General features: G+C 37.2%; 1 protein-coding gene across 2 annotated transcripts in view; it reads left to right on the plus strand.

Moving 5' to 3' along the window:
* LARS2 (leucyl-tRNA synthetase 2, mitochondrial) overlaps positions 1-22,927 on the plus strand; it is an 83,140-nt gene that overhangs the window by 36,873 nt on the left and 23,340 nt on the right. For both annotated transcript variants that reach the window (XM_082281473.1, XM_082281474.1), the window contains exons 8-14: positions 3,038-3,145; positions 4,659-4,818; positions 7,884-7,988; positions 10,651-10,766; positions 11,691-11,974; positions 15,075-15,173; positions 17,998-18,135. In XM_082281473.1, the coding sequence (XP_082137599.1) occupies positions 3,038-3,145; positions 4,659-4,818; positions 7,884-7,988; positions 10,651-10,766; positions 11,691-11,974; positions 15,075-15,173; positions 17,998-18,135 (1,010 nt within the window). The remainder of the gene's footprint in view (positions 1-3,037; positions 3,146-4,658; positions 4,819-7,883; positions 7,989-10,650; positions 10,767-11,690; positions 11,975-15,074; positions 15,174-17,997; positions 18,136-22,927) is intronic.

A 22,927-nucleotide genomic window follows, 5' to 3' on the forward strand; every position in this document is an offset into this window, starting at 1 on the left:
AACATAAATTTGTAGGCTTATATTTTGCAGGGTGTAGTACAATTGCATTTGAAAATTAAAAGTTTTTTTAAAGGATTTTCCTTAATCTATTTTTTAAAAGCTCCTAGTTTACATGGATGGATTATGAATGTACAAGTGCATTTCTGTGTGTAAGAATTAATGTTTCTCTACTTCCCTTCTAGTGAGTATCCTAGGTTATCATTCAGAAACACTTACTAACATGCTAGCGGTGTGCATACTCTATATTATTTGCTTCTGTAACACCAAGTAAATTGTTTGTAGTTTGCATGGTCATTTTCTGCTTCACCTGCTTTTCAAAGTCTTGACAAGAAACCAAAGGAGTGTGTTGAGTACAAAAAACCTGAGAATCATAATTCCATTTTGAAAATTTTTGAAGTTCTTTTGTTTGCTCGGGTAAACACTAAACTGTTTATGTGTAAATTAAGTTATAAAGGATTTGTGTTTGCAAACCCTGCTAGGCTGCATCATCATGCAGATTAAGCTTAGTTATCTTCATTTAGATGAAGTAAAGTTGGCTCTTCTTGTATTTAGTTGCATGAAGTAATTGCATTATCAAGAGAAGAACTGGGCTAAGACGAACTGTAGCCTGTAGCTTCTAATAAGACCAATGAATTAGAGCAAAATCATGATCATGCTGGTATTGACAATCTTGGTGTATGAATACTGTAGTGAAAAAACATCCAGGAAGCTTTGCTGGGAAGCAGTTACAGACTGTACAGTTTCAGTAGAACACATGCACATTTAGCTGCTTCTGCCAGCAAAATATAATGTTGATTAGAATGGATACCTAATGTGAACAGCCAGTTCTGCGGGTACTGACACAATTTCATTCTTTCTAAAATGCATAAAGGTCTTACAAAGAATATGTCTGGTTATTGTGTGTATGTATCTCTCTATAGATCTCCAATTATTCATTATTCTTTCATAGTTATATAAGTACATGGATTGATCATGGTAAATAAAGCTTAGTTGTCTCTGCAACAGTACAATTAGTGAGAATACTCAGAACTTTGAATTCTCTGTGATATAGTATGCTTGCAATTGTCAGTTAAAACTGACTAAAGATATAGTATGATAAAAACCCCTCCAAAAGTCTAACATTTTCTTTATAAATCATGAATAAATTGGTTTGATTCTTAAAGATGTAGAAAGCAATAATAATCCCAAGTGGTGGTGTAATATTACGAGTTATGAAGGACATGCCTTTTGTTGTATTTTGAATGACAGATATACAACAGAGCAGTAACTAAACAGTAAACAGTAACTTTTATGTGTCTCACTTTGAAATTATTTAAGAATATTATTAAAACAGAACTTGAAACACATTCTTTAGAAGAATTAATTGTACAGTCACTAATTATCCAACTACCTACTGTTTAGTTTGAGCAGCACGTAATAGCTACTGTCCATCCTTGCAGGTTGTTAGCAATTACTGAGATAATAAAGAGCTTGCACATTTGATGTTGGGAGTCAGAGCTGAAGGAGAAATTATTCAACATGTTGCCTTATTCTTAGATTTTAACTGTAATTGTTCAGCATATTCACCATCTGTCCAAGTGACTCATGCCTCTGGCTGTACTTCTGCCAAAGTAAAGATTTTGGACAGTCACAGTATTCATAACGAAAATGTGAAGTGTTACAAAGTGAAAAATGAGATGAACTTTAAGTTATCTTTTTGTCTTCTCCTTTACATTGTTATAGATGCCATTTATTAAAATCATGCTATTCACATTGTTTAGACAAATACTAGTTGACTTGGAATAGACTATTATGCTTCCATTCCACACATCAGAAAGCACATAAATATATAGATTTCTCTCTCGTTGAGTGCAAATACACATAGAAGTTACAAGTTGGCTGTTGGACATTATGGCTAGTAAAGGAGGCAACACTTAATTTCTTCATTGCTGCATAAAATAGAGACATCAAGGTTGGAAAAAACCTTTGAGAACCTCAAGTCCAGCTGTTGAGCCAGCGCTGCCAAGTCCATCAGTAAACCCTGTTCCTAAGCACCACATCTATGGGTCTTCTAAATACCTCCAGAAATGATGACTCAAGCACTTCCCTGGACAGCCTGTTGCAATGTTTGACAACCCTTTCCATGGTGAAATTTTTCCTAGTATCCTCCACTGGTGCAATTTGAGACCATTTCCTCTGGTCCTGTCATTTGTTACCTGAGGGAAAAGACTGACTCCCACTTCACTACAGCCTCCTTTCAGGCAGTTGTAGAGAGTGATAAGGTCCCCCCTCCAGCCTAAACATCCACAGCTGAATCAGCCACTCCTCATAAGACTTGCTCTAGACCCTTGACCCCTCTAGACCCAGCTTCATTGCTGGTGCTTATAATAATTATATTACTATAATATTGTATATATATATTTGTTGAGTTTAATATGAACCTTTGTTATTATGATTAGTGTTGTTTTTGCAGGATGATACAATCTAAGGATCCCAATCAATTTTACAGCTTGTTGTGCTTGGTAAAATATCAATATGAAATATGAAAAAATAGATAGCTAGAAACTATTATGCTGTTTTAAGTCAGAGTTTGAAAATTTTATGACATGTTAACGCCTTTTGTCTGACTGCCATCTCTAGGCTATTGTCTAAAACAACTAATCCAAATGTAGGCTTCACATCTGCAAGCACATCTCTTACGTCTTGTTCAGTGCAGTAGGTCACCTACACTTCCCAGAAGTTACAACCACTGTGAATATTTTCTCTGTTTGTTTTCATCCAAGTTTTTTGTTCCTGTATCTTAAGGTCTAGTCCACTCAAAGGAAGGGTCATGTTTAATAACAACAGGGTCTCTGTTGGCAGTGATATACCTCTGGCTTGTACCATGTTAGTTCTATTCTCAGAGAGATTAATTTGAGACAGCAGCAGTATAAAAACACCTCTTCCAGTGTTTTTACCAGCACCTTACCATTTTGCTGTTAGTTATAATTAAACCCATAGTATTAATTTGTGTGCTTACAAAAGCTGAATGTCCCAATTCTTTCTTTTATTGCTTAAGGCCATGTTTGATGCTTTATCTGATCTCCCTGAGTGGTATGGTATTAAAGAAATGCAAGCGAATTGGATAGGTAACTGCACTGGGTGCTCTCTTGACTTCTTGCTAAAGGTAAGTCAGAAATTAGAATTGCTGCTTTCTTGGTTGGGCTCACTGCAACCCCTGAAATGTGTGATGGGAATATATTTTCAGATCTTAAAAGCTTGAAGCCTCCTAAAAAAGATTATTATTATATTCATGTGCAGACAAGCACAGATTCCTGAAGAACACCACTTGTGGGTTGAAGAGATCCTTGCTGCTATCCTCCTTAGGAAAGGGTTTGTGTGTTCAAATGGATGCAAATTGGCTGTGTATATTTATGCCAAAATACATGCCAGCTAATAAGCTCCCCTAAAAGCCAGGACATTTGTGCCAAATGCATTATCAAGTAGCACTGCACATGTCAGCTGGGATCTGGTTGGGCTTTTGCTTTTCTCTGCATGGCACCTTCTCTGTCAGACCCAGGCTGACCTCAGGCAAGCTGCTTTGCTTACATTTGTCTGTTATTTCATTTACTATATACCCTAATTAAAATAATGGAAACAACACCATTAGGTAGTAATGAAGCTACAGAGAAGTCTAGATAGAAAGAAGAGGAAGGAAAGGGAAACCTGAATAAAATTATCATTATCTACAGAAGAACTTCAGATTTTCCCTTTTTTGTCAAGAGATGAACAAGGCTCCATGAATATGGTAGTGACAGAAGAGGTTTTCAGAGACCCTGACTGAATTTCAGCCCTTGTACTTCAAAGCTTTATTGTGCTTATTATTACTCTGGTCTAACATTCCAAAAGTGACTTCTTATTTTAAAATACTGAATGCTTGGATACTTCAAATTGAGACAAATTAAACCTTCTAAATACCTCTGATTTGCACCCTGCTAAAAGATGCATTTTTGTATTAAAGTTGTTTTTACCAATTGTTTCTGAAAATTTATATTAATACTTATTACAGAAAAATCTCCTTCTAAGACTCCCATATACTCCACAGTTAGTTGATCTAAGATATAAACCTTGTTGATAGTTCCAGGTGGTAATTCTTAAAAAGTCTTTGACATTTACTATTTACGTTTTATGTCCAGTTCTTTGTTGTGGCATGTTCTTTTATTGTTTTATTTCTGTACATAAGTTGGAGCATTCACTTCATCAGAGAAGTATGGTGTAAAGTCGTATTGTAGCTTAGAAAATCCTAAATTCTCTTTAATTTCAGAGGTAACATCTCATTCCAGTTTCTTGGAAGCAAGGCATGTATATTAAAAGTGAATAGAAGGATTCCGGGTTGCTTAGCCAGGGCTTGAATCTATCTCAGTAGCACAGTGCAATATTACATATGGGATTAGAATTATATTATTATAGATATATTTGGATAAACTAAGACAAGACTGTAAAGCAACTTTCTCAAGGCTTGAAAGTAAGTTTTGTGAAGGTTTGATTCTGGAAAATTTCTGTAGTGGGAATGTATCCAGCTTTGATATTTGGAACTGTGTATTTCTGTAGGGTGATGTAGACTCGTTAACTGTAGAAAAAGGAAGGGAAATCTATAACCACTGCACTTCCAGTGGGAATTTTTTTCTGCTCTTTTTCAGGTTAATGGCAAAGTAACAGAAGAGAAGCTAGCAGCTTACACCTATACACCTGAAGCCATTTATGGAGCTTCCCATTTATATATCTTACCAACTCACAGACTGCTGCATGGAAATAGCAGTCTCAAGGAAGTCTTTCAGAGGGAGTTCATCCCAGGGAAAGGTGGTATTTTTCTCATACTGCATTTTGTTGTAGAAGAGCAACAATTATAAAGAATGATCTTTAGAGAATGTGTATCAAGCTGAGCAGGAGCTGTTCCTATTGACAGCGAGCAGGCCTTTTTTTCTTGCTATGTGTCACACAGTGTCACATCAGCCTGTCCTGGCTTCAGATCTTCAGATGTGGCAAGAGCAGCTATGCTAGAATTCTTCTTTTTATAATAGTTGTAGCACTTCATAGTATATAAAAGCAGTGGAACAGATTCTTGGTTCCTCATGTACCAGAAATGAATAGTCCAAATTTGACTGTGTCAGCCCATTGGAAAATCTCACGTCTATATGGTAATTTGTCATTAGCACAAAGACAGCAGAACTAATTCTTGCACCAGTGATGATTTCTTCCTGTCATAAGGAATCTAAAGATCACTAATACATAGCAAAGTGGATCACTGATAGATAGTAAAATAATACTCTACTATGCAGATCCTTAGTTAATATGAGACTCTAGTGGGGTAAATTCAGAGTATCCTTATGGCAGTTCATGGCTTGCACAGTCAACTGATAATTCTTTAATTGTTGTTGACTGCTTTCCTAGAGGCTTCTGCCTGTATTTAGCATCCATAGTCTAGTATTTTTTTGTTGTTTGGAAAACCTGAAAATGACAAGAGTAAATATAAAATTTTTTGTTTCTGCTTCAGGCTGGTGTTCAATATTTTCTTTTTGCCTTACTGGTAAAGATGAGGCTTCATTGTCTGTATAACATCTGATGTCAACAGCATCTTATGGGAAATTGTGTTGGTTGTACAGAACCTGCTTTTTTGAGTGCTTCATTTCTACCTTTAAAAAGTTTGCTTGCTAGTAGAAAAAAAAATGGAGCCTGACTGTGTTGAGTACATAGAGCCCTTGTCTAAGAGGTGAGCAAAGCTTGGAGAATTTTGGAGAACAAATTTGCAGTTCTTGCAGCTAAACCAAATCAAAGCACTAACTGCACAAACACATCCATGCACATGCCTTTACCTTCGTTCGATCTTGTGCTTTAAGCCAAACCACAGAAGTGCAAAATTTGCTTTTAATAAGGACAATGGTATATTTTTATATTGTTTTTAAAGTGGAAACCAAGAAGCTTAAAGCTTTCAGTTGAGTTAAATTAAGAAACTCTCAGTTGAAATAACAACAGCCAAAAGTTCTCAAAAAAGAGGCACAATTCCAGAATCAAACTCTGCTATTGTGTACTCCTGCTACTTGTGAATATACTTACAGACATCCTTCAGTTGAAAATAGCTGAGATTGGGGTTTTACATATGAACACCAATGATGGCATTTAAATAAAAAGAAATTTTGGATGGTGTTGTTTTCACATTAACCAAGACTTTTTAAAAAAATTCCTCAGGAACACTGACATTTTAATTTAATTAAGTGTAATTGTTTTCTTTTCAATGGACGTTGTCTTGTAATGCTCTTGTTTCACTGTGTTCTCATTTAAATAATTAGGAAGATATATTTTTGTGTGTTCTAGGAGAGAAAAAAAGCTGTCGTATAGCACAGTAACTGAAAGTTCTAAAACATTTAGTCTTGAAGTACAGGTCTGTATTTTAGGCTATTATTTAAATAGATGGAACAACCAGTTGTCAAACATCCAATTTTTTTTGCCTACAAAAATGTATGTTAGTTTAGAATCTGGTAAGTCTAATAGTTTTGACAGCAGGAGGTGTCTGAGATAAAGATTTGATCATTACATTGTTCATTATCTCATTATAATACTCTGCATACACTGTCTTACATTTGTACCTGTACCATCAGCTCTTTCCAGTTATGATGATAACAATGTGAGCAAATGAGCACAGGGAAGAGCACCTTCAGAAACTGGAGTTATTATTTTGGATTCTGGAATAAAATGAAAATTATTGCTGGGTGGAAGAGAGAAGTTATTTTTAAAAGCAGTGTCCTACCCACTCAGCTTCCTGCTTATGATGCTTTTTAGTTAGTTGCTTTTAAAGACTGAAATTATCCCTTTTGTACTTTTTTTAAACAGAGGAAAGCTGTGCACAGTGGTGTGAATGTGGAAATTTTCTTTATCATATGACTATCTCAGACATCTGAAATTTGGAAAAGTAGTAATCAGAAATAAATAAATGTATCATTTGTGTTAAGAAGCATGATGAGATATGAGAACAGCCCTGTTCTCAAAATTGCTGTTACTTTACTACAAGCAGGTTTTATGCATTGCAATACAAGACTTCATAGCCTCAGCTTAGTTCTGAAGAAAGGTGAAAGGAAGATCTTAGCAGCCCATATTTTAATGATTGTAATTATCATCAACTTAAAGGCACTGAAAAAGTTAGAAATAGGTCCAAATTGAGATCTGGGGTTTGAATCCTCAAAATTTGGAATATTCAGGTTTGGTTTTCTTCTTTCTGAGCCACCCAATCTGCACATTGTAAATCAATTTCAGTTTATTAGTTCTCACCCTTAATTCTCTCCTCTCCTATCTCCCCTTTCTTGTGGACATTGGGTTCCTCATCTGTAATATGAATATGAATATCCTGTTTGGAAATCAATAGGCTACTTAGGTGGTTTTTAACACAGGTTAAAAAAAAAAAAAAAATTCACATGCTTTGTAGTTCTTCTTTAAGAAACTAAATCATAAGGATATATGCTCCCATGCAGTTTCATCTGATTTTTTGGTGGGATTTTGTAGCATTGTATGCTAGTACATAAATCAGGGCTTACTCAAGCCAATTCATACAACTTGCAGCAGGCTGTATTTTGATCAAAGACTCAATTTTTTTCTTATAATCCAAATCTTACTCTGCTGTTATTCAGGTGCTTGTTATAAGTATGTTTTCTAGTCATGAAAATTTATCAGTCTGACTTCCCACTTCCCGAGCATTTTGGTACATCTGAGCTTTTTAGAAATGTGAATAGGTTTTTCATTTTCTTTCTTTTTTAAAGAAAATTGTTATTTAAAATTCATGTAAGTTTAAGATAAACGGCTTTGTAATGGTAAGTGATGTTCTCAGCGTATCTTCTGTTATATTTTACTTACCATATTGTTACATTTGTTTTCAGACTCACTTACTTCAGTGACAGCTGTGAATTTGCTTACCAATCAGGAGATTCCTGTAGTCATCTCAGCAAAAACCAATTTTGCTAATTTTCTTGATGCTAAAATAGGTACGTGACATTAGATATGTAAGTGGAATAGTATGGCTTTCAGTTGCTGTGTTAGAGCACAAGATACTGTTGTAAATATTTGAACACAAAGGCTCTCTCCTGGACTTTGGAATTCTGTTCTTCAATATGGAAGAAGGAAGGGAAAAGTAGTTATGTGGAGTCTATCTGGGGGAAGAGATTCACAGGATGATAATTTTAAGTGGAAATATAAAATTAGTGCATTTAATGAGCTAAATTTGAGAATCTGCATATCTTAAGAAAATTGGTTACCTAAGACGTGTGTTTGGCTGTCTCTCAGCATCCTTAATCAAAACAGAACTGTACCATTTTTTGACAAACAACTCTTAACTTTTGGCTTTTTTTGTGTCTTACGTTTATGTGAATTATGTACATCCTTCTAGAGAAATGCTTCAGATGGTAAATGTACAAAAATTTCAACTTTGACTTTTATCTAGTAGTATTTGTGTTGAGGCCAATAAAATAGTTCAGGATAGGTAATAATTGTTTTCAGGTTGTCTTGGACAGTTAGATCCTTTATCTCTCGTGTAGCATTCCCATAATTTCAGGCACCTGATTTAGAGTTGAGGATCCATAGATGGAGGAGGAGGATGCTGAATTGCCTGCAGTGAGCTTCTGTTCTCAAAGTTGTCTTATGAAGCTGCCTGTCTGACTCCTTTCCTGGGTAGGGAACCTAGTCCCCCAAACTGGGCAGCTAAGTACATACTCTTAGATAATGTGATCGTCCTAGTAAGTCAAAGTTGAAATTGTACTAAGTTTTAAAAACCATCTGTTTTAATCTGCACCCACCAAGCTTTTTGTTTACTCTTGTGCTTTGACGTGATCTCAGCTACATTGAGAAGGCAATGTTCTATGCCAGTCCTCATGGGAAATAGTTATTTCTTCTTCCCTTTTTGCAGTACATTCCTTACCCCTTAACTCCTGTTGTTGCCTCCCTGTTGCCGATACTTCTTTCCTGTCCTGGGGCTGCTGCTTTCACTGCTGCCAATATTGGCTATTTTTGCACAACTGGACTGCATTAAACCAGCTGACTGTGCAAAAATGTCTTGGATGGCCCTCACAGGGCTAATGGAAATTATCCACTTGGGCTGTTTACCTCGCTTATAACATGCCTGCATCTTGCACTTTAGATTTCAATCTGCTTTTGAGAAAGTCCTTCCTCATATAGGAGAAGCCAAATAATTGAGATACCTAATCTTATGTTTCCTTAAAATCTTCTAGTTTGCTGGCACATACCTTGGCCTTATGTCTGTTGGAAACAGCCCAGCTCTTCATGGGAAGCTGTGGGTGCCAGCTGTTGAGCTTTACCAGTGTACATTAATAGCATCATCTTTTCAAAAGGAGGCAGACCAAAAAGTGGGACCCGCTTTTTTCCATTTGTAGAGCATATTGTGAAGTCACCTGTTGCAGGCTGCAGGGTTCTCTGACAAATTAAGATACAAACATTGTTCTCTAAGAGAGCCTTGAAATGGCAGGAGTGTACATATGCTGGAAAGATAAAATAGCAATTTTGTGTTTTTCTAGTTAAGGAGTTGCTTGTCACAGGGGAGTTTTGTTTCATTTTCTTTAGTCATCTGCTTCCAGATTTCCACATATTGGCAGAGTTAATGTATAGCAGGCATTTCACTGCCTGAACTAAGATGATTGTTAAGCTGGTTTTGAGTGAAGTAGTTCCTTAATAATTCTAATGTGCTTGGCAAATATTTTGAGAGCTTTTTTGTGTAGTTTTCACCAACTTAATGCTGATGTTGTCTGGTTGGAATAAGTTTCTTTGCCTTTTAAAGATGACAGTAATTGTGCAAGATTGTTCAAATTATTAATTAAATTGTCATTGAAGGGGAAAAGTATGCAGAAAGATCTATCTCTGTCGAAATAATAAATCTGTTAGTATCTTAATATTATTTCAGAATAAATGTGATAATAAATAAAGCTAATAAATTTCTTAACTCACTGCGAAAGGTAACCCTCCAGAGTAGAATTAAAATGCATGACTGCCCCAAATAATAAAATGCAGAGGGAAAGATAGCATTGGGGGCCTTAAATAGTGTGACTTCTGTAATACATCTGAATAGTTGTAGGAAGTGTTCTCACTAGTTATAGTCTGAATAGCAAACTGATGTTATTTGAATTGTTTCCCTGGGTTGATAAACAAATCATGTCTTTCGTAGTAAGTTAAAGGGATAGTAATGTTTGAGACTGTTGGTTTGTTGTACATTTGAATAAATTATGAAATCAGAGATAAAATTAATATTGAAACAGGAGGACTCTGCTCTCCATTTAGTCTTTGATTATCATATTAGCAAATAGAATTAAAATTTGTATCGTTTAAATATATTACATTTAGATAATATGGCTACATTGAAAATTCTATAATTTTATCCAAAGTTTATGGCTTTATTTTTAGTTTTTTCAGCACCATCAAATTTTCAAACTTTTCTGAAAGAATGACAGAACATTGATGAACATTTGAATTACAGAGGAACTGAGAAATGTACTTGTAATAATTGCTCTTTGAATTTCACTGCTTAAAGGATACAAAAACATTTTTAATGTTCTTAAATCCTTTTCTTTAACTCCTTTGGGAAAGCAGAAGTCATTATAAAGAGAGTGTCATAGAAATGAAATGTTTTTTCCTCCTTTCTAGGAATTCCTAGTACTAGTGCAGAAGATGCTGCAGTAGCTAAGAATCTGGGCATTTCTTTAACTGAAGTCATTGAGACATTGCCAAATGGTTTGGAGAAGGTCATTAATTCTGCAGAGGTGGGTATACAAGTATGGAGTTCTTTCCAATTTATAATAACTATGGAAACTAAACCTGTTTTCTCAAGAATGCCTAATACTTTGTATGATTAAAGTGATTTTTTTTTTTTTAAATCAAGCCAAGCTTATGCTACCAAATTTCTGGGAGTAATTTAATGCTGAAATGTGTTGGCTCTGCTGTAGCAATAAAATAAGTTTTTTCCTTTTGTACATGAGACGAAGGTTGTACTTTCCTCTGTATTTGTCTCAGTTGTATAATGGAAACTGAATAATTTAACGTGTGTTAAAAGTTGATTCTTATTTCGTAGTCTCAATAGATTTTTAAGCTAAATGTGAACATACTAGTCCTTCTTCCACAAATTCATTGGAATGTGGTTTCAGCCCTTGTAGTAACATATATGCCTCAAGTGACATAGAAATCTTATCTTTAAAGATAGCTCTTGAAAATATGTGTTTTAATAGCAGACACATTATGTCCCAGGTAGGGTCTAAATGGTTACAGTGAAAGCAAGAACAGAAAATGCTCAAGTGAGCATAGGAGAAGGAAAGCTGTTTTAACATTTGCATTTCCTCAGTCTCTACCTTATGTTCATGATAGAATTCTGAAAGTTTTGGCATACAGCAACTGTTAAAGATATCAGCAGTAAATGCAAATATCTGCCAATAAAGGCTGAAGGGGTCTACAAGACTCTCAGCCTTGTTCTATTCAGACCATCAAGAACATTATCCTTTAAGCAAGAAGGTTCAAATGAGCAGCCAGTATGTGAATTGTCTCTTGGATAGCAGGACGTTATCCAGTGGGAAGAAGGAAATTATTATTTCATTTGACTTTCAGAAAACTGGTTTGGTTTGTTCTTGCACTTTCACTGGCAGCAAGTATAATTTTTTCTTTTTTCTTCTGTTTTTTTTTTTTTTTCCAATCAGATCACTGGCATGACTCGGCAGGAGGCTTTAAAAGCTATTACTCAGCAGGCCAAAAATAAAAGAACAGGTGGAGACCTAACGAGTGACAAACTGAGAGACTGGTTGATATCTCGGCAGCGGTACTGGGGAACGCCCATTCCAATCATTCACTGCCAGACATGCGGCACTGTTCCCGTGCCTTATGAAGACTTACCTGTGGTGTTGCCCAATGTTACCACGTTCACAGGAAAGGGAGCCTCACCTCTGGAAAGTGCCCCAGAATGGGTGAACTGTTCTTGTCCGAGGTAAGCCAGTGCTGTATTTACTGCAGCCTGGGAGAGATTACTTTGCACCTGCCTGTTTCTTGTGCTCTTTCCCAAAGTGTTGGCAATTGACTGCTCTGAGACAGGATACTACTCCAGAATGATTAGTTTGACCCAGCACAGGGATTTTTTCCTTATACACTCTATAAAACACCCCTTTTTTGCCACACTCAATGCCCACTGCTATTTTTTTCATAAACAAGCTGAAACAAAACTCATTGGTTTTAAGTTAGAGAAAAGAAAAAAAGGAAAAACAGAATGATCTTCTCCCTATATCCCATTTCTTAATAGTGTTTCTCACTTCATTTATTAGTTATTTTAATTATCTTTCATCACCAGTGTTCATACAAAGCTTATAATGATTACTGATTTAGTCCTGGTAAGGAAACTAACACTGTGTTCATTTTCTTGCAAGAGTCCAACAACAAAGTGTTCCCTCGGCTATATAAATCTTTATCATGAAGAATTACATTCACTGTATATTACAGATAGCATGTAATTCAGATTTGATAATAAATGCATCTTGTCATTCCTGTAATCCTTATTGTTTGTAGTCCATCTGTTTAAGAAATAAAAAGTCTAAATTATGTAGTAAGAGATTGTGTAATCTTGAGGACTGCTGAGATGCTCTGTACACTGAAGTTTGCGTATAGGTTCTGTGGGAGGAACCCATGTAGAACATGAGGTATCCCAGAGAAGTTTTTCATCAGCATTGCTGCTCCTAGCAGACTGACCAAATGGGAAGTGTGTTATCAGGCTGCCAGGCAGGGAAATCAGACATATAAATGGCAATAGGGCTCTCATTGCTAATGCAGCAGATTCATAATGTCTAAATTTATTTTAATACTAGCAGTTCCATGTTTCTCTGGAAACATGTATTTTGAACTTTGTTGATAACATGTAATTTTTTGTAAAGCAGATCTTTATTCCAGTTTCTGCATAGAAAATTTCTTCTCAGATGTGCCTATTGAAATTGCACATAGTAGTGTATTTTAAAGTGTGACCTTTGCAGTGAAGCCTTACTGAATAAGATGCACAGGTTTAGTAAAACCCTTAGAAATGCCTTGGTCTACAATTCCTAATTTCAATTGAAAAATTTTCCTGTTGTGACTGAAAGTCACTGTGTGCACTCTTGGCTTCCCCCATAACCTTAGTTAAAAATTATTTACTTGTTTACCAGGCAATAATATACTTTTGATGTACAGCAAATCCTTATGGTTTCTGGATAGTTATTGTGGCTGCCCTGCATAGAAATTAGTCAAAGGCATTTGCTTAGTCAGAAATAAGGTCACTCAGGATTCTTTTCTTAGCCTAAAATGTGGTAGCTTGCTGAAATTAACTTTTTTTTTTAATTCTCAACTTTATTTGTTTTCCTAATTCTCAGCTATTTGACAGCTATTGTTAGTATTGCTCATCCACGTCTGCTACAGTTACAAATCTTTTGAGCTATTACTTTTGTGTGCATAGTCATCCTTGCTTTTCCTTCCTCTGAGAAGCTACCTCATCCTTTCCTTTAGTTCTTCTCTCCAGTAATAGGGTTTTTTATTAGTTCCATTTAATTTCTAGAATTAATTAGGAAAACCAGATGGAAAGATAAAAAAGTCTGAGTATTTGAGTGACAATAATGTTAACAATCATAAATGGGAGGAGATGCCCAAGTTATTCTTTGTTATACAAGTCCAGGTAATTGTGTTAGTCATCTGAAGATTGTCTAATGAGATTACAGTATTGTGCCTGTAATCACAATATTGATATAAATTGTATAAACTCTGAAAGATTCCCATGCTGTCTCTGTGTTAGTGAGCCATGTCCATTTAGAGCACAGAGGCATGAACCAGATGTAATTATGGTTCAATGATTGTAAAGTATTCTTGCTTTTGACAGAAAAGCCATTCTTTCACATTGGCCAAGTCTTTGCTTATATGTACAATTTAATAAAATGGTTATTCTACACTAAAAAGCAGTTAGAAGTAAAACTCCTTTATTACATTCTTTTGGTTGGAAATAAAACTTGGATGTAGAGGAGGACCAGGGACAGAGACAGAATAAAGGAAAATGTTAGGTGGTGATGCTCTTGTAAACTTGCCTTGGCAAGCCAAGCTGAAGTATCAGGCAGACAAGCAGATACATGTTGCATCTCACTCATCAAGCCTGATCAGAGACTAAATATAGAAAATATGAAATAGCCAGTCCTCATTTATTGTGAATACTTATTATACATATACATACATTTAAACTTACATACAATTATAAACTGCATACATTTGTTACATATAATCAATGGCATTTATGTACAAGAGTGTCACAGACTGCAAAGTTTCATTGACATTAGAATAATCCCATTGTTTTAATAGTAAGAGTTATAAGAGGGATCATTTAAAACAAAAGTTTATTAAGTGTGATTATTGGCTCCTACAAACAATGAATATTCAAGGAGAAACTAACGGAATGTAACCTGAGCTTCTAAAATCTATTTTGAAACTGTTCCTTAGGGCTGCCAATATAATTACAAGCAAAAATCAATTTGCTGTCATCACAAGTTAAAATTGTGCTACAAGGTCTAGAAGAGATTTGATCTCAGTGAGAGCTGAAATTAAACTAAGTTAAGTTTTTCTAGAGATAATAAATGGAATCTGCAAAGATCATTTTGTACAGACAATCAATGAGAGGCAGCCACCTGACCTTTCTGCTAAATCTGCTGGTACCTAATGAGTGTGATATATATTCAGGACCCATTAACTTTATGGCAAAGTATGCTTGTCTGTGCTTTGTATCTTTTAAAATGATGATTCCAAAAAATTCCAGGATTGAGAGGGCTGTCCTGTGCAGTGCCACCTTCTTCTGTTGCTGGATGTGATGGCTCTTCAGGCTTCTTTTTGGCTTGCTTTTGCTATGTTTTGGGAGGGAGAGGGAAGAACTCTGCCCTTTTACTGTTGTTGGACTTTTTCTGAACATGTTACTCTTCAGACTGTTCAGTTTTCAATCTGAATGTCTTTGTGGCCACTCTGTCTATGTTTGTTTGGAGTTTTTTCCAAGCTTGTAACTTACCTAAAAAAAGCTTTTCTCCTTCTCTCTTGCTCAGGTGCAAGGCAGCAGCACGGCGAGAAGTCGATACCATGGATACATTTGTTGATTCCGCTTGGTACTACCTGAGGTACACTGACCCTCACAACACAGACAGGTGAGGGCTGCAGGCACAGGGCCTTGGGGGAAAACAGGCTACACAGAACAGAAGGGCACACTCTGGTGCTTCCAGTTTCTAGCTGCCCTTGCAGTCTACTGGCAGTGTAAACCCCTGCACTGCCCTCATTATGTGCCCTCTGGGCCTGAGCACGGCACAGGGTAAATGTTGTGGTTTAACCCCAGCTGGCATCTAAGTACTACACAGCTGCTCGCTCGCTCCCCACACACACCCTGTGGGCTGTGGAGGATAATCAGGAGGAGAAAAAAGGAAGTAAAAGTCATGGGTTGGATAAGAACAGTTTAATAATTGAAACAAAGTAAAATATTGTGATAATTATAGTGAAAAGGAAAGAGAGAGAGAGAGAGAAAACTCAAGGACAACAAATGATGCACAATATAATTGCTCACCATCTGCTGACCAATGCCAGCCCATCTCTTAGCAGTGATTGGCATCTCCCAGCCAACTTTCCCAGTTTATATACTGGGCCTGACAGTCTATGGTATGGAATATCCCTTTGGCCAGTTTGGGTCAGCCTTCCTGGCTGTGCTTCCTCCCAGATTCTTTGTGCATGTGCTCTCTGGCAGAGCATGACAGCCCAAGAAGTCCTTGACTTAGGGTAAGCACTGCTTGGCAACAACCAAAATATCTGTGTGTTATCAACATTATTCTCATACTGAATTCAAAGCACAGCACTGTACCAGTTATCCAGAAGAAAAAGAACTCTATTGCAGCCAAAACCAGGACAATATATGGAGCTGGTCTAAAAATGTGGTATTTGATTGCTCCTGTGTCAGGAGATCTAGAAGAGCAGGATGTGTAAACACAACTGTGTAAGCACAGGAACAAGGAGCAGAAATTTGCATGAAAGGGAATTACGGGGCAGGGCACAGAGAAAATGTTCAGCTGAGTTGAAGACAGTCCTTAGTCGGGGCTGCCATCAGGAATGACAGCCTGCAATTTACCTGAGACTGGTAAATTGCGTGGAGTGTACCCTCCCCAGCAGTGTGCTGAGTAGTTTGGTATGTGGACAAGCACTGATGTTCCACGGGTAAGAACAGGAATAGTCGAGTGTGACATCCAGCTGCCAAGCATGGCACCTTCACTTCTCTCCTTTGGAATTCTGGTGACCCTTGCCGTTTCCTTGTGCACAGACCTCAAGTGAAGAGGCATCACAGCAATCTCCTGCTGTGTCAGCACTTCCACTACATGCATAATTAATGAAAGGAGATTTTTCATGTGCTATGGACTAGTGTCTGCAGCATGGAGAGTGTGGGAAGACAGATGTAGTTATTTAACTGTTTTTCTGCTTCATAGTCTGACTGTAGTAGCGCTTTTTGATAGCACTGTTTTTTCCAAAGAGGAATTAGTCCAACATCCCTACTATGCAGTCTGAGGAAGACAGGCAGAGTTGCATTTCAAAACATTGATACCACATGATGGGCTGTTTGGGCATATATTTGTTTATTTATTGTGCAGAGCAGTGTCTGGGAACATACTACATCTACTCCGTGATTTAATATTGCTGGGCCGATTTTTTTTTTTGTATTTGCAGGACTAGTTTGGTTAAACTAGAGAAAAATCTTCTGTGAACACTTTTATTTCATGTCAGTTTTAATATTTTCTAGTGATAGCATGAATATATTATTACTGTTACTGAGTTAGGCAGATTGCTTCCCCTCCATGACAGTTTGAAGTTTTTTTTGTGTGTGGGCAAGGGGGACTTTTCCAGAAGTTGAAGAAGAAATAGTCAGATGTAACATGCAACTGTCAAAGTAACAGCTTCAGGTAGCTTCATCTGTTTCATCCTGAAATGAAGACATTTATATGGACTTCTGCACTAAATTGCTGCCTGCATTTGATTTCTTTAGTTAATTCTTTTAACTAAGCTATGCATATGTAAACCCTTCATTTCCATAAACCATATTTCACTGGTCTACAGTTCAGGAGAATTACTCTGTTGATTCTGGAACCCTATGAACAAGTTAGGTTTGATTTGTTCCGCCAAAGACATGAATCCCAGATCCATGATTAGCTTCTGGGCTCATCTGCGAGGAAGAAAGTGTCGCTGTAACAAAAATTACAGATGGAATAATCAGACAGACTGACAAAACAGGTAGATTTCCTAGAGCCGGGGCTCGAAGCATACATTAGAGAAGAACTTCTGTACAAATGGTGTTTTGCAGGCCCACTACAGGAGACATGGAAATATGTAATGAAGCAGTAAGCAATGCTGGGAAACCATTCAGGTGACCTCCAACGACATAGTAAATATGCTGTAAATGACAAATTTACTGTCACTTCATCAAGCATCCTTCAGTTGGAGTGCTATGACCCATCTCATTCTACAGAGGGTTCTGCAGCCTTCAACTGCATCATTGCCCCCTAATGGCAACAATGAAAACTGCCAGTTGAAAAAATCAACTGGTTTTGAGTGGTCATGTTTTTTGTCTTTCACTCTAATCTATTTGTATATAAAGCTTGATAAATACTAAAAAATTTAAAGCTCGCCACTGGGTATTTAAAAAAAAATCATTTAAAAAGCAATCAAACGTTTTCATTGCTTTCTCAGGTAATTGCTTGCCTGGAATATAGGAAAATAATCTTTTTGTGGATCTGCATCTCAGTAGAAATTAAATTTTTGTCTGTAAAAAGCATTTAACTTCTTAAAAAATTAAAAAGATCTGATAGCAAAATGAAAGTTTTATTACACACATATTACTTTCAGTAAACAGTGTTGTCCAGTCAAGGATGATGAGCTACTTTCGTAGTGCTGATCTTTCTTTTCAACATTGTAATTTTTTCTGTAATTGTGTTTTTTCAGGCCCTTTAATAGTGACTTAGCAGACTACTGGATGCCTGTGGATTTGTACATCGGAGGAAAGGAGCATGCAGTTATGCACTTATTCTATGCAAGGTTCTTCAGCCATTTTTGCCATGATCTAAAGATGACAAAACACAAGTAAGCCATATATATTTCTATTAAAAGCTTTCATATTTCATTTGACTTGCAAGAGTATTAGTGGACACTGTTGTGATGATGGAACATTACAGGGAATAATCCTGAATTTCCCTGCTTTGTCAGTGCTTGGTTTCTCACAGTGAGTTGCACTTCCTGTATGTGTTCATACAAAAGTTTTTATTGCATGAGTGTTAACTGGCTCAGATCAAGTGATAAAATGCTGCTGTAGATTTCCAGCCTGCAAAAGCATGCACAAACTAGTAACTGAAGGCATTCTGTGTAGTGCTATTATTTTGAATTAGGTAACTTCCTGCCAGTAATAGCATTAATTTCAGTGGAACCATGCATATGTAAAAAACTAAGCACTCCTATAAGTCACCGTATTATTGGAGCTGAGCAGTACAAAAAACATCTTGATAGGCAACACCAGTATATTTATCTGATGTGAATTTATTTTTTATTTAATGAATTTTATATATTTACTTTTAATTACTCTTGTTGATGATGCTGCTATAGCCTATTTCACTGTGTTCTGTTTTGGTTAGAGGTAAAGTTTGATGGAAGAAGGTGAGTCATCTGCTGTTCTGCTCTTTGTCCTCTCAGATAGGTTCTAAGTCTAACATCCCCATTTCTAGTGAAATTCTGCTCTTTTGTACCCTAAAATGCCATCCTCAGCTTGGAGGGTACTAGTGGCAGAACAATGAAACACTGGTCCATGCTCTGTCCTGTTCTCCCATCAGCAGAGATGACTGGATAAAAAGAGATTGGATGTAGCACTCTGTGCCATGGTTTAGTTGAGGTGATGTTAGGGCATGGGTTAGACTCGGTGATGTTTAAGGTCTCTTCCAACCTGGTGATTCTATGATCTGTGAATAGACTGAATCAAAATGAGTGGCCCCATGAGAAGAACTGCTTAGTAATTTCTCTGCTCACAACTCCTATAAGTTCGTTCTTTACAAGTATCCCTCCCAAAAACTTGATGTAAAAAAGGAGCCTAAATATATATGTCACTGAATTGACTTGAGTGCTGTAGTTTTGCTACAAAACTAGAATGTAAGTAGCTGTGAGCCAGAAAAAGATGGACTAGTTACTGCAGCTAGCAGAATATTTCCCTGAGTTATTTCCTAATTTTGATGAAAATAGGCAATGTGTTTTCATAACTCATTCTTGGCTGCGCAGTAGTTTGCAGCGAAAGCTGTGTTTGAAATATTGGATGTAGATGATTTGTGTACCTATGTTTCACTGTTGTCTGCAGCTTGTATAGCTGCAGTAGGAAGGCTGTTTCTTCTTTCTTGGAGTGGGCCTTTCAAAGTAGACCCTTTCTCTCAGAGGTCCTATCCCTTCAAGCAGAGAATTTCAAAGCTTTCCCTTGCAAACAGTTTTAGGTTTATTAATTCTACAAAAGATTTTACAATCCTAATCCATCAGCCACCTAGTGGAGCTGTAACACACAGCAGCAAAATGTTCTTTTGCTAGTCAAATTCTTCAACCTTCCAAAATGTAATTAACTACAGTATTGTCAGTATAAAGTGAGATCACAGGGCATGGGAGATTTTCTTGGAAAGTAAGTGGTTCACTTCAGTATGCAAGAAAAAAAGGCATGGAAAGAGGCCACCTGGACTGAAGAGGGACCTCCTGTGTGACCTTAAGAAGACCAAAAGAAGTGCAAGGGAAGTGGAAGTAAGGATGGGCTACCCCTGGAGGAGTATAGAAGCATTAACTGGATAGGCAGTATGGATAATGAAAAGGTCATAGCTCAGCAGGTATTGAAACTGGTGAAGAATGTGAAGGTGGTAAGAAGAGCTTCTGGGCATACATTGAAAGGAGCACCATGGAAGACATCGGCCTGATGCAAAATCCAACAAAGAGCCTAAGAAGAAAGGAAGTATTTGCCTTGGCCTTTGCTGGCAAGGTCTGTGCTTAGTATGAAAGTTTGAAGGCAAGAGATATTACCCACTGTAGAGCAGAATTGAGTTAGGGTTCACTCAAGTAAACCAGACACATAAAAGTTCCAGGCATGAAAGATAAGGTGACTGGGAGTAGCCACCATGGATTTACCAAGAGAAAATTATGCCCTACTTAATCTGCTTTCCTTCTATGGTGAGGTGATTCCATCTGTGGATGAGGAGAGAGCTGTGCATATCTTTTACCATGACTTCAACAGAACAGCTGGAGCTGTGCCATCTATGTGGGGAGGGTTACAACTTAAGACAAGGGTTATGGGGTCCTGATGAACACCACGTTAGAGGTGGGTCAGCAGCTGGCATGACAGTATACTCCACTAGCAAAACCATGTCCAGCTTTGGTTATCTCTGCTCATCATTCAGGAACAACTGGAATATTGTGTCTAGTTTTGAGCCCCTCACCCCAGTGTGAGGTACACTGTCGAACTGAAGAGGGTCTAGCAGAGGAGCACTAAGGCAGTCAGAGATTGGAGCATATGACATACAAGAAGAGGCTGAGGGAGTTGGGTGTGGTCACCATGGAGAAGAGAAGGCTAAGGAGGGAATGTAATTCCTATCTACTGCTACCTAAAGGAGGTTTATAGAGAAGATAGAACCAGACTCTTCTCAGAGATGTACGGAGAAAGGAAAGGAGTAACAGTCACGGATTGCAGCACGGTTCAGCTGGACAGAAGGAAAATAGTTTTGGCAGGGAAGGTGAGGAGACTGGAACCATTTGACTTCAGACATTGTGGCATCTCCATCATCACATATTTTCAAAACTCAGCTGGGCAGGGCCTTGAACTACTTGAAGTTAGGTCTCATATGAGAAAAGAGTTGCACCAAATGAATTCCAAAGATCCCTTCCAAACTGCATTATTCTAAGGATTCTGTGATTCTGTAGCTGCATTACTTTGGAATGTGTTTTGTTCACACTCTGGTGTGACAGAGCAGTAGCACAAAAGCTGTGTAGTGTAGCCTGGTCTAAATATGGTAAATTGCAGAAAAAAACTTGTAATTTCAATGAAAAAAAACCCTTAAGAAACACTATGTCTAGTGAAAATGGCAGAAGAAAATCGAAATTGCTTTCTGTAGAAGCAGTTTGCAAGACTGTGGAGAATTCCTTTGGCACCATATACAATCTCAAGAACTGTTGCACATGTGAAGATCTGTTACAGCATTGCCCCAAGGGCTGGGTGTGCTCAGACTGCAAGATGACTGTAACAAATTCATCATCATGCACAAAATTGTTCACTTGCTTTAGCACTATGCAAGGTAAAGCATTAGGTGCTTTGAAGCCATGAAGTCAAGTTAGGATTTTGGTTTGATATGGAAATCATAACTCCTTTATAAATATTACCATGCATTTTAAATGTTTTAATGTTAATCAGAAACCACTTTTGCTCAGTCTTCTGTTAGGACTGCTCAAGGGCTGGTCTGAAAGATCTGAAAAGTGTGATTAGAAATAACAGGCTTATTGTTAGGAAGCTCGAAGTCATGATGTTGAAGCCCACATCTGGGGGAAAACACTAAAAGGTTAAAAAACACTGCCCTCTTGTGCATTTTCAATCTTTCTCTAGTAGCTTAGGTCTTTTTCACTGATTAAATTAATAAAATTGTTTTATCTCAGTTAATGAGACCTGCCACCATTTAAAGTGTCATCTAGCATCCTTAAAAATTTTTATAATTCCTCTACTTACCTGTAGTAGCTCTTGATATGTTTTCTTTATGGAAATTTTCATTGTTTGGCTCCTATCCTCTGACTTTCAAATCCATTGAAATATTTCTGAGTAGTCTTTAATTCTGTACTAATGGCTATTAATATAATAATGTGGTTGAAAACAGAAGTTAAAATTTCTGTAGTTTAGATTTTCAAAGCAAGCTCTTCAAATATGGTATAATGATTATTATAGAAATATTATTGGCAACTGGTATGAGATAGGCATTTGCAGACACACATACTTTGATAGAAAATGCAGTGTTTGTAGGCAGTTAAAATTGTGAAGGTGTCAATATTGCTTAAATATCCCCTAAAGATGAGGCATGGTCTTTCATTTTATTTTTTAATGTATTGGACTAGAGACGGTGGGAAAGAAATGCTGCTCAATTTCTCAGTAATGACAAGGCAGAATAAATGGTACCCTCTGGGTATTCATACACGTGATATCAGATTAAGCTCAAATTGATGTCGATTTGTTCTAGCAGTCTGGTCTGTAAAATGCAGTGCTGCTATAAATAATTCACAAGCCAGCAAGCCCTCCCAGCTGTGACCACTGCTGGGAGAGGGGCCAGGTAGGCAGCTGGGGCCAGAAAACTCCTCCTCTATTCCAGCTTAATCCACCATGGCGAGAGTGTGTGGATGCACTCAGTTACACCTGCTCAGCTGTGTGAGTAAAAGTTACACAGAATTTGGTTCTCCCCTAGACTTCAGTAATCAGTTCTGTCAGATGAACAATTGGAAATGGAATCTAGCACATTCTCCCTGAAGGATTATAAAGCAATAAAAAAGTTTATGGTTGCCATTAAGTCAGCAGGTTTGACTCTGATAGAGAGCAAATCTGCTGAGTAAGAAGGCACTATTTTCACATAGCTGAGTTACAGAATAAAAGAAGATTTCTGTGACAGAAATAGCTTATTCTGTGAAGGAATGATGCTACAGCTTCTCTGCATTCATTTAGGACCTTATCGCTAGTGCTGATTTTAAGCAAAAGCACCCAGCTGTTAGCTGTGTGAAATCTTGAACATTCAATATTGTTTTGTCTTTTTTTTGCCTAAAATTATCAGCTTCCACATCCTTCAGTCACCGCCACAATATTGCACAGCTATATCTAACATCAGGTTTCACAACC

Source organism: Coloeus monedula (genome assembly GCF_965178545.1).
Source record: "Coloeus monedula genome assembly, chromosome: 1".
Taxonomy (NCBI): Eukaryota; Metazoa; Chordata; class Aves; order Passeriformes; family Corvidae; genus Coloeus; species Coloeus monedula.